Source organism: Genypterus blacodes, unplaced genomic scaffold (genome assembly GCF_046128005.1).
Source record: "Genypterus blacodes isolate CSIRO-AG114 ecotype Tasmania unplaced genomic scaffold, CSIRO-AGI_Gbla_v1 ptg000158l_1, whole genome shotgun sequence".
In the NCBI taxonomy this organism is placed as follows: domain Eukaryota; kingdom Metazoa; phylum Chordata; class Actinopteri; order Ophidiiformes; family Ophidiidae; genus Genypterus; species Genypterus blacodes.
Genome location: NW_027466959.1, coordinates 1,690,001 through 1,702,026, shown reverse-complemented (window position 1 = coordinate 1,702,026; position 12,026 = coordinate 1,690,001). Strand labels below are relative to the sequence as shown.

Genomic DNA, 12,026 nt, shown 5'->3' with positions numbered 1-12,026 from the left:
TGATGAGCTGGTGAAGACCCTGGACGGCGTCACTGAGGCCGTGCGGCACATCGCAGACAAACTGCAGGATGTCACGCTGGTACGAAACCCAGACTGAAGCAGGAGAAGATGCACTGGAGCATTAGCTGATGTTAACATCATTGTTAGCATAACCAGTATAGCATCAGAAGTATGACACAACCTCTGACCTCACGTCACAAATGATGTGCTTTTGTCTCATGTCCTGTTGACTCGTCCTCCCTGGGTGTCTGGTTGTCCTTCCCTTCCAGAGCGATGGTGACGTGGTCCCGGTGTGTGGGGACCCAGAGGAGCAGGTGGTGGCGCTGCTGAGCTGGGTGGAGAAGAAGCTGCAGCTGCTGCAGGAGAAGCAGCAGGGAATGGACTCGGACGCTGTCAGGAAGGAGATGATGGAGCCAGAGGTGAGACGGTTCAGGCGGTCAGGGATCAGGCGGCTCTGCTGCTCGGCTGAATTCAGAGTGACAGTCGTCATGACGTCATGAGAGTCAGACTGACACCGTGCAGTCATCCTGGACTCGATCGACTATGGGGTCTTGTCCAGGGTGGACAGGAGGAGTGGACAGTTGGACGTTCTGATTGGACGCTCCAGCACGTCGCACTAGGCCGTGAAGGTTCCACCTGTTTGTAACTTCACTCACTGTCGCTTAGCAGAAATCTTGTCTCCACATTGGCAACACATTTTTACAAATACAAACCTTTTCGACACATTTACTGACTTTTTTTTTACAAATTCAAATTTTCTTTACAACCTAAAAACTGTTTTGGATGACGATAATAATAATAATAATAATATTTCAGCATAATCAACAACATGTTTTCCTTTACTGACACAGTGGCTGGAGAGATACCTGGCAGCAGGCAACACACGGGTCAGGATCCAGGGTGAGACACACACACACACACACACACACACACACACACACACACACACACACACACACACACACAGGGTCTGGGTTTGACTTACATGAAGGAGCCAGCAGCTCCATGTGTCACATTGAGTCCAGTCAAGTCCAGTTCTGCCCATCTTTTTCTCACACTGCCACGTTTGTTTCTCAGAGGAGGACGACGCAGACGAGGACGACACCGATGGGGACTGAGGCGCCGTCGGAGCATCAGTGACCCCCGTTAGATTCTTCCTGTTCATCAAATGTGAATAATGAATAATGTTAATGTCTAATCAAACAGTTTATCTGAGGATCAATAAGGTGATTGATGCTGCAGGGGAACGTCTGATCAAAACAATAAAGGTTTGTCTTTCCTGACTTTGCTTTCACTCACTGTTGATGGATGTGATGTGATGGAACTCAGCCAGCGCCCGACCGAGACGCCCGACTGAGACGCCCGACTGAGACGCCCAACTGAGACGCCCAGACATACAGATGTTAGACTGCACCCACACACTGCGTCTGTCACCTTGTTGGTGGTCCCTCTGTCATTTAGCTGAAGGTGCTATCACAGATCCTTGCATGTGCGTGTGCATCAGTCAGCGCTGGCCTTCAATGCGTCGGCCTTCACCGTGCCGGCCTTCACAGTGCCACCACACCTGTGAAGCATATTCATCATCTGGTCAAGTTCCATTTTGATGTGTCGTTGTCTCCTGACCTCTGGGTGTCTGATCAAGGCCAACATCCTGTTCAGAATGGCAGCACCAAAGTCCCTCCCCCACGACCTGACCCTGTGGAACCATGTGATCATCTGCTGACAGTTCAAAGTATCACCCAGCTTCTTTATCTTGACCCGGTTCCGTATCTCCTGGACAAAGACATCCGTCTCCTTCACAAACCCGACGCCGAGCGCGTCCGCCCACCTCTCTGGCTTCACCATCAGCCGCTCAGCCCTCTTGTGGTGCATTTTCATGACGCGTTCCTGCTCCTGGATCAAGGCCGACAACTCCATGTCAAATGTGAAACTGAGAGTCCTCCCCCATAACGCCACCTTATGCAGCCACGTCATCATGAGCTGGACATCAAATCTATGGCGTAAGTGCTCATCTCTGACCTCCCATATCTCCTGGACCAGCGCCTGCGCCCTGCTCTTGATGGCAGCATGGAGAGCATTCCTCCACATCATGGCCCTGTGGCCCCATGGCAGCATCTGCTGATGTTCTACAATGGGCATTTTTGCGGGCTTCACTGCCTGCAGGATCATGGCCTCCATCTCCAGCTTGGCGATCATTAGTTCTAGGCGCACCACATACATGCTGCGTGTCTTACGAACCATCCTTCCTGTGTCTGATTGCTGAATCAAAGACAGACAAACGGTGTTAAATTGTTAAAAGTGCAGTTTCGGTCATCTAATGTAATGTTTGATGATGTCATTTGTTGTCAGTTTGATGAGGTAATGTCCTTCCTATTTGTTGTTCTTGCCTTGTGCATATAAATGTAAATGGTGTCTGTCCTTCATGTCTCCTTCATGTCTCCTCACCACCCTCCTGTTGGGTTTTCTGGATTATTCCATTTGTGTCTGTTAGCCTTTGATTATCTTCTGACTGCAGCACAGAAACACAATGCCCATTGTATACTCTTGTGTGTATTTATTTTGTGTTTCTTCTCTTGTACCTTTGCTACTGTGACGACGGAATTTCTCACCCGCGAGATCAATAAACGTCCTATACCATAGTATCTTAGTGTGAACAATCAGATATCAGATGTGTATTCTCTTGTTCAACCTCCAGGCCAGCAGGGGGCGCAGGGCGGAGGAGCCGCGTGTTCGGCCCTGTGTTTACATTAGCACGGCCGCTTTAGCTTTAGCTTGTGCTGAGCCAAGGTGAGCGAATATTCTTTTAAACCGATGTGTTGTTTTACGCTGCATGTAACCTACGGACACACACAGTGTAGACACACACAGTATATAGTATACAGTGTCGTAACGTAACGTGCGACACTTTGAGCAGCTGAGAGAGAAACAAGAGTCTGGCGGTCTACACCACGTAAGAGGCGTGTGTGTGTGTGTGTGTGTGTGTGTCTGTATTTTCACTAAGTCTGTGATCCAGCAAATATACAGGGATATTTGTATAAACATAGACAGTGTACACAATGCTGAGTCCACTGGTTTACTGGTTGTTGTTGTTGTTGTTGTTGTTGTCGTCGTATATTTCCAGGTCAGAGGTCATCAGCTGAACTCCTCAGCATGGTCAAACAGAGCGACAGGTAAGATGTCAGAGGTTGTAACAAACCGCTCTGCTTCAGACAGAGACAGAGGGCCTAAGAGACAGACAGAGGTTATGGTTACCGTGGCGACAGTGAGCTCAGAAGTGATAAGGGAAAGTCTGACTGAGACCTCACAATGGGATCTCTACTCCACACAAACTCTCTCTTCATAAACCTCATAAACATCCATCTTCATGTCGTCCCTCTTGTGTCTCTGTCTCCTCTTCCTCCCCTGTCTAGATGTCTACTCCCGGCTGCTGGGAGTGACGTGTCGCTGGTTCAATTCCCTGCCGGCGCACAGAGGAGGAAGCAGGTGAGACAGAGTGAGATGTTCCGCCTGCTCTCATGGATCATTGTAGTCATCATGATTCTTTCTAATTTAGGTTTCAAACAGGAAGTGGGCGGGGCCTGGGAGCGGCACCAACACTGAGGAAGGAGATGGGCGGGGCCAGTGTGGATGGCCAGGACCGGATGGATCATCAGGATGGGCAAGGCTAAAGAGGCAGCGACTCGACGGGTGAGTCTGAGCTCAACCAATTGTCTGACAGGAGTCTCCAGACAGGAAATGACTCCATTTTGTTTCTTTCTCACAGACCTGAGCAGCCTGCAGCTGCGACCAATGGTGGGCAGCTGCTGGGGTCATGTGGTCCACCAGGAGGTGAGAGCTGCTCCACTGCAGGTGTGTGTGTGTCTGCTGGTTCGCAGTAAACTGTCACGTGTCGTCCTGCTGTGCTCTGATTGGTCGAGCAGCTCATTCCTGGTTCACTCACTCATTTCACCAAGCTGTGATGCAAACCAGCTGATGATGATGTCACTTATAAATGTTCCAGCATCTGTGCGGAGGCATCATCACAGACTTAGTGTGACTCCTTTCTCCTCTCCTCTCCTCTCCTCTCCTCTCCTCTCCTCTCCTCTCCTCTCCCCTCCTCCTCTCATCTCTCCCCTCTCCTCTCCTCTCCTCTCCTCCTCTCATCTCTCCTCTCTCCTCTCCTCTCCTCTCCTCTCCTCTCCTCTCCTCAGAGAGCAGCGTTCTTCCTCCTCCTGACCATCAGGGGGCAGCAGAGCTCTGTTCAGAGAGCAGAGCGGCTGAGGTGAGCTCATGTTTCCGTGTCTGTCTGACTTATGGATGAAGTCATTATAGACACACAGAAAGAACAATTGATGATTGATAAGTCCTGAGCCCATATCTTGGTATCTCAAAGACGTGAAACTGAAGATTTTATTTTGACATTTCAGAGACAAAATGATTGGAGATGATTTTGTGTGTGTGTGTGTGTGTGTGTGTGTGTGTGTGTGTGTGTGTCAGCTGCAGACTGTGGGGTCACTGAAGGTCACCATCCAGCAGAGCAGTGAGAGTCGTGAGTTTGGACAGAAAGACAGACAGACATGTGGACTTCACTGTCACGTGTGTAACAGCAGCTGTCGCACTCTGCAGGTAATATACAACCTGTCTCACTCTCTGATCAACCAGTGTCATCCCAACCAGTGTCAACCACCTGTGTGTGTGTGTGTGTGTGTGTGTGTGTGTGTGTGTGTGTGTGTGTGTGTGTGTTCAGGCTTTTCAAGAACATATGGCCGGATCAGAGCACCAGCAGAAATTGAAGGAGCTCACACACTCCATCAGCCTCACTTCACATACATTGCAGGGCAGGTACTCACACACACACACACAAACACACACACACGCACACACACACACACACACACACACACACACACACAGAGAATAACAGAAACGAAGTGACATCCCTGCGTTGTGTCCTGTGTGTGTGTGGTGTTGTGTCCTACAGGGGTCCACAGGCTGACATGCAGCGCTGGTGTGAGAGCTGCCAGGAGCATTTCAGCGGTGACATCATCATCCACCGCCGCACCAAACAACACAAGGTAAGACTGATGACATCACTGTCTTAACATTCTCCTCCTGACTACACAAAGAACAAAATGAATGCATGAACATCACATTAAGTGTGCGTGTGTGTGTGTGTGTGTCTGTGTGTCTGTGTGTCTGTGTGTGTGTGTGTGTGTGTGTGTGCAGCTGTCTAAGCAGCAGTCTCGTCCCTTCTGTCCGGTGTGTAAACGTCACTTCAGGACTCCCAGGAAGTTTGTGGAGCACATGAAGTCTGCAGAGCACAAGCAGCAGGTGAGCAGGCCAGCAGGGGGCGCTGTGGGGCTGAACACAGCAGGCCAGCAGGGGGCGCTGTGGCCCGTCCATAAACACCTGTCCTGTCTCCTCACAGGTACAGCAGGAGGAAGAGGAGGAGGAGGAGCTCATCACGGTGGATGCTGTCGGCTGCTTTGAGGGAGAGGAGGAGGAGGAGGTAGAGGTCGGTGATGAGGAGGAAGATGAGGCCAAAGACGAAGATGAAGCAGAGGTACGACTCTGTGTGTTCTTCAGCTGTCTGGACCAATCAGACAAACAGGAAGTTGTCATGTATGCTGCTTCCTGTTCCCATGATGCATTCCACCACCATATGTTCCTCTGATCACCTTAATACATGGGGATATAGATTAAGGTGTGTGTGTGTGTGTGTGTGTGTGTGTGTGTGTGTGTGTGTGTGTGTGTGTGTGTGTGTTGCAGGCCACTGACAGAGGAACATCAGAGGAATATAACCCGCACACAACATATGGTACGTTCCTATGATTGTTGTTACCATGGTTACGCCGTTGTAAGGTGTACAAGGTTTATCGCTCTTGAGTGGAGAGAACAAGTTAGTTGAAGACATAAACTCTGTCTCTCTGTCCGTCTCTTTACAGGAAGTAGTTTTGTAGTTCCCGTCTCTGGTTTCCTGTGTCAGCTCTGCAGAAAGTTCTTCCACAAAGAGGCGACGGCACGACACACACATTGCAGGACACGCACACACTACACCAACCTGCAGGTACACACACGCACACACACAGAGTCATAAACAGTAGTGTGTGTGTGTGTGTGTGTGTGTGTGTGTGTGTGTGTGTGTGTGTTACATGAGCAGGATTGTTGATTTGTTTTGATGTGTCTACAATAGAAACATTTCAAACTAATGATGCAATGCACCTATAGGTTGTCTTAAATCAAGACCATAACTGGCCACTGAGTGGCGCTGTAGCACTAAGCTAAAGGAAGGGAGTGGGCGGGGCATAGTAACTGCCTGTGACGTGACCTCACTGAACTTCGTCAAACACTTTTAGTTATATTTTTTTGTCTTATGGTTGAAGCAAGATGCCAATTTAGTTCATTTATGATGACACCATGTTTGTTATAAAATAAAAATGTCATGTTACATTTCTGCTTTTTATATTTGAGTGTTGCATCATTTTCTTCCCGTGTCACATGACGGCGTCCTCCTGCTGCTCTGCCTGGAGGCCCTGCAGCATGAAGGGGGAGACGCCTCATTGTGTGCCTCACGCACGATTCCACGGTTGTGGGTTACACATGACAGCCATGTTGTCATCCATGTTGTGACGTGTTTAGCTCCGGGACATGAACATCCGGTCAGGTGTCAGACGGGACAGAAACCTGATCAGCGTGTTCTCCAAGCTGTTTTCAGTGTAGTGTTTGCAGATGCCCAGCAGGTGGCGGTGGTGAGCAGCAGATCACTCGCCGGCTCGCTGTGTTTGCCGAGTCATTTGTCAGACTGCACTTTAAACATGCTGGCGTTCCCAAAGTGTAAGGCATGCTGGGAAACACACACACATACACACACATACAGGTGCTGAGGTCCAGCTGTTTCTGGTGAAAATCAATAAGTCATATCTGCTCCTGTGTGTGTTTGTGTGTGGGGGGGTTCAGCTGCTGCCCTTCAGCTAAACAGTGCGTGTGCCAATGTGTGTGCCTCCGTGTGTGCCTGCGTGTGTGTGCATGTGAGAGAGTGTATGTGCAAACTGCAGCCAGAGGGCGCTGTACACTCACAGGAATGTGAGGTAATATAGGAGGTGGGGTTGGAGGTCATTGGAAAATAAAGGGTTGACCTTTGACTCCTTGTGATGTTCAGTTAAGTCGGTGATGATCACACACACACACACAGGTCAGGGAAGTCAAGCTGCTGTTGGAGCTTCTTTGGTTGGAGATGCAGACAGAGGACATTTGACCTGTGTGTCCTCAGGGTCGCTGCAGATTGAGACGTCTCTGTGTGCCTGTGTGACTCCTCAGCCTGTGTGTGTCTGTGTGTGTCTGTGACTCCTCAGCCTGTGTGTGTCTGTGTGTCTGTGTGACCCCTCAGCCTGTGTGTGTCTGCGTCCCTGTGTGACTCCTCAGCCTGTGTGTGTCTGCGTCCCTGTGTGTCTCTGTGACTCCTCAGCCTGTGTGTGTCTGTGACTCCTCAGCCTGTGTGTGTCTGCGTGTCTGTGTGTCTCTGTGACTCCTCAGCCTGTGTGTGTCTGCGTGTCTGTGTGTCTCTGTGACTCCTCAGCCTGTGTGTCTCTGTGACTCCTCAGCCTGTGTGTGTCTGTGACTCCTCAGCCTGTGTGTGTCTGTGACCCTGTGTGTCTCTGTGTGTCTGTGTGTGTCTGTGACTCCTCAGCCTGTGTGTGTCTGCGTGTCTGTGTGTCTCTGCTCAGGCCAACATGTTACATTAATGTGCAAATATGATCATATGCTCTGTAGAAAGATCATTCAATAAAAGCTCATATGGGAAGAAGTGTAGAAGACAATTTACCAGAGAAGACAGGAGAGATGGACTGCATGTCTGCACCTCTGTCTCTATCTGTCTGTCACTGCCTCTCTCTCTCTCTCCTTCTTTCTCTCTGTCTGTCTGTCTCTCCCTCTCCATGTCTCTCTCTCTTTCTTTCTCTCTCTTTCTTTCTCTCTCTCTTTCTCTCTTTCTCCCTCCCTCTCCCTCTCCTTCTCCCTCTCTCTTTCTCTCTCTCTCTCCCCTCTCTCTCTCTCTCTCTCTCTCTCTCTCTCTCTCTCTCTCTCTCTCTCTCTCTCTCTCTCTCTCTCTCTCTCTCTCTCTCTCTCTCTCTCTCTCTCTCTCTCTCTCTCTCTCTCTCTCTCTCTATGCCCCCTGTGGTGTCTCCTCTTTCGTCTCTTTGATGATCTCGTTGTTTCCGGCTCACTGAGGAGATTGACTATCGACCGGTGTTGACCTGAGAGCGGAGGCTCCGCCCCCCTATCAGAGCGCTCAGGTAATTGAAGAGTGAGTGAGGCGGCCATGTTGGCGGCCCTCATGATCTGATGTAATGTCCACATGACCATTAGCTCGCCGCTGCGTCCTGTATCAGCTGTTTTCCTTTGTTGTGACAAAACTAAGATGAACCAAGTTGTGATTCCCATGAGGCCGTTTAGCAGCGTTCACACACACGCAGAGAGAAGCATGGCATCATGTCGTCATAGCGACTGATCACTGGAATGAACTGCGCCCCGACGAGTGCATTTTGACACTACAAATTAAATACATTTTTTTTTAAAAACGTATGAATTAAAATAAATACATTTCAAAATTTTAATCTCAATTAGAAACATGAGAGAAAATCCAGAGACATTTATTGTTGGTTGTGGAAATGAAAAGCTGTGGAGCCTTCATGACTCATATTTATCTGTTTTAATGTAAAATCCTCCAACAACAAATTATTTTTATTTATTATTATAAACATTCTTTTATATTTTTGTGGTATTTTGAAGAAAATTCACAATTGAGCCATTTGATAATTTTATGAGGTCATGTTGATGTCTGTATGTGTGTATGACTGAGTGAGTGTGTGTGTGTGTGTGTGTGTGTGTGTGTGCCTGTGTGCCTGCGTGTGTGTGCGCGTGTGTGAGGATAATGGCTTCACAGTGAGAGCAGAATAGCTGCATTTATCCCACCTGCTGCTGAGGCTCCAGCACAAGGCCACAGAGAGGCGCCGTTCAGCCTGAACACTCCATCTGCATCTCAATGTGTGTCTGTGTGTGTGTGTGTGTGTGTGTGTGTGTGTGTGTGTAAATTAAGTGCTCAATCAGAAGAAAGTCATTATTAGTGATGAACAATTATGTACAAGGACACAGGAGCCAGCCTTGCACACACAAGCACACAGACGCACACACGCACACACACACACAGTTGTGTCCTTCAGAGTCACTTTGCTTCATAAAGCAAACTGAGCCATCAGTTACGTATCATGCTAATAGCTAACATGTCTATACCTCCATCCACCCCTCGCTCTCTCTCTCTCTCTCTCTCTCTCTCTCTCTCTTCCTCTCTCCCTGTCTCTCTCTCGCGCTCTCTTCCTCTCTCTCTCTCTCTCTCTTCCTCTCTCTTCCTCTGTCTCTCTCTCTCTCTCCCTCTCCCTCCCTCTCTCTCTCTCTCTTCCTCTCTCCCTGTCTCTCTCTAACTCCCTCTCTCTTCCTCTCTCTTCCTCTCTCTTCCTCTCTCTCTCTAACTCTCCCTCCCCCCTCCCCTCTCTCGCTCTAACTCTCCCTCCCTCTCTCTCTTTAATGGCTCTCTCCATATTTCCTCTAATGGAGAATTAATGGTTTTTATTTCTTTTTGTTCGTGTACAAACACTTTAAAGGTCGTCTCCTCCATCATTCACTTTATCTCCACCTTCCTTATCATCCACAAACATCTGATTCTCTTTAACCCTTTGCGGTCTCAGATCCTTTCATCTTTTGATTTCCCCTCTGGTTTGCAGGTGAACTTTGACCTCTGAACACTCATCAGTGATAGAAGAGGATTCATTCCTACTTCCTCTCTTCCATTGCTCTGTCAACTCTTCCCTCCATCTTTCCTCCTCTCTGATTCCCTCCTTCTTTCCTTTCCTTCCTAGAGTCATCAGTTTCATCATTCCTTTCTCTCTCCTTTTTCTTTTCCTCTCACTCTTTTATTCTCAAACCCTGAAGCTTTCATTCCGCTTCCTGTCTGCCAAATAGGTGTGTGTGTGTGTGTGTGTGTGTGTGTGTGTGTGTGTGTGTAATTAAGCAGTAGTTTCTACCCACTGAGCGTCTAACAGCTTTATGAGAAACTCAGCGAGACAGAAAGGAGGAAACAAGGAGACAAGGAGAGGAGAGGAGGAGATGAACTGAAGGAGTAGATGAGAGTGACAGTGATGATGATGGCTGACAGATAATAGAGACGCTAAGGTCTGCTGATGAATAAATGACTTCACACACACACACACACACACATAATGACATCAGGTTGACAGTGAGATGTCACTGCTGATTTTTCGCCATTATCCCGTCTGACTTTCTTTACATAGATCTGCACGCACATACACACACACACGCACACACTTTGTGGTCTTTGTTGTGTATCGGCTGCAGTTATTTACGTGATTTCCCGGGATTCCTTTCAGCGCGTCCATCAGGCTGTAATTGAAAAGAGGTTTCATCACTTCAGCTCTCAATCTGTTTGTTTGAGGAAAACATCAACATGCACTCAGTGCAGCGTTACCGTGACGACCGCCCCTGTACGCAGATCTCGATATCACACAAAGTAGAAATACTGGTTTATATGTAAAGGTACTGCAGTAAAAGTTGTTTCAAGTTGTCTCCTTCTTGTAACAAAAGAGGAATCTGACACAAACGTCAGCTGGATACAGATTAACACAACAAGCACAACATAAACATCAGCGAGTGTGTGCATGTGTGTACCATGAGGTGTATGGAAATCAAAGAAGAATGGAAAGAATGGAGGTTTGCAGCGTGCATGGGGAGCGGCATGCTGAGCTTTAATTAAACCTCTTATTAACAAACCTACTCTTGAGCCAGGCACTCTGGCCAACTGCAGGCCTATATCTAACATTCCCTTTCTCTCCAAGATCTTCCAGGAAGCAGGCGCCAATTAGCAGTGTGAATGTCCACTCATTGGAGGTCGTTCAGTCTGGATGTTGAGCCCCCACAGTCACAAATGACCTTCGAACTGCAGCAGACAAAGGACTTCTCTCTGTGCTTCAATTTCAGTTTGTACATGTTAATGAATCTTCCATGCACACGAAAGTTAGACACAGAGTTCCTCAAGGTTCAGTGCTTGGACCAAAGCTATTCAGTTTACCTCTATTCCCTTTTGGTACAATTATTTGGGAACACTCCATAAAGTTTCATTGCTCTGTGGATGACACCCGACTTTACCTATCAATGAAGCCAGACGAGTCCTAGTGTAACTCATTATTACCAGGCTGCCCTAATAAGACTCTCCAGCTGGTCCAGAGTGCAGCTGCATGTGTGTTGACAAAGACTAGGAAACAGATCTTATTTCTCCCATTTTAGCTTTGCTGCACTGGCTGCCTGTCAAGTCCAGAACAAAATTTGAAGTCCTCCTGCTCCATCTCAGAGCTCTTAATGGTCAGGCTCCATCATACCTTAAAGAGCTCATACCACCTTAAAGAGCTCATACCACCTTAAAGACCTCAAAGAGCTCATAGGACCCCATTACCCCACTAGAAGGCATATGCAACGTCATACTTCAATTACTATGATCCTTGTTGTTGCTCTCTCTGTCTCTCTCTCTGTCTCTCAGTCTCTGTCTCGCTGAGGAACCTGATCCATCCAGACCTCCTTGTCCGCCTGTCCTGCTCCACACAGGTCCTTCCCTAGGTGCCTCTGCCGCAGTCCTGCTTCAGTCCAGCACCATGGACCTTCACCTCATCTCATATAGCTGCTGCTCAACAGCAATGAGCTTGTACTGCAGTCGTCCCTGCAGCTGTGGGTTCAAGTCCATCAGAACTTGGGGATTCGTCCCATTAGGCAGCAGAGACGTGAGAACAAAACACCAACACGACTGAGTGATGACGTCATCCTGTCTCATCCTCCTCCTCAGGTTGTGCCTTTTCAGGTTCTTGTGATTTTCTGTACGTTCCATTGTTTTGACAGCAGTGAAACGCTGGCGTGTGATTGGCTCGTTCTTTCCTGGAGCTGTCAGCGAACAACCTGCTGCTCAAATGAAGCAAAAACAATTCACACAC

At 48.3% G+C, this 12,026-nt stretch overlaps 1 protein-coding gene across 2 annotated transcripts; it reads left to right on the top strand.

Moving 5' to 3' along the window:
- The first annotated feature begins 2,712 nt into the window (after positions 1-2,712).
- Positions 2,713-6,429, top strand: ciz1b (cdkn1a interacting zinc finger protein 1b). 2 transcript variants are annotated; one of them, XM_076167508.1, is made up of 13 exons: positions 2,713-2,787; positions 3,122-3,170; positions 3,411-3,483; positions 3,554-3,687; positions 3,764-3,828; positions 4,191-4,261; positions 4,477-4,605; positions 4,727-4,821; positions 4,961-5,054; positions 5,206-5,310; positions 5,408-5,542; positions 5,749-5,797; positions 5,925-6,429. In XM_076167508.1, exons 2-13 carry the CDS (start codon positions 3,151-3,153, stop codon positions 6,074-6,076), a joined length of 1,122 nt encoding a protein of 373 aa, XP_076023623.1. In that variant the 5' UTR covers positions 2,713-2,787; positions 3,122-3,150; the 3' UTR covers positions 6,077-6,429. The 2 variants fall into 2 exon arrangements, with proteins under 2 accessions (XP_076023623.1, XP_076023622.1); XM_076167507.1 differs by having other exon boundaries at positions 3,764-3,849.
- Positions 6,430-12,026: the final 5,597 nt, after the last annotated feature.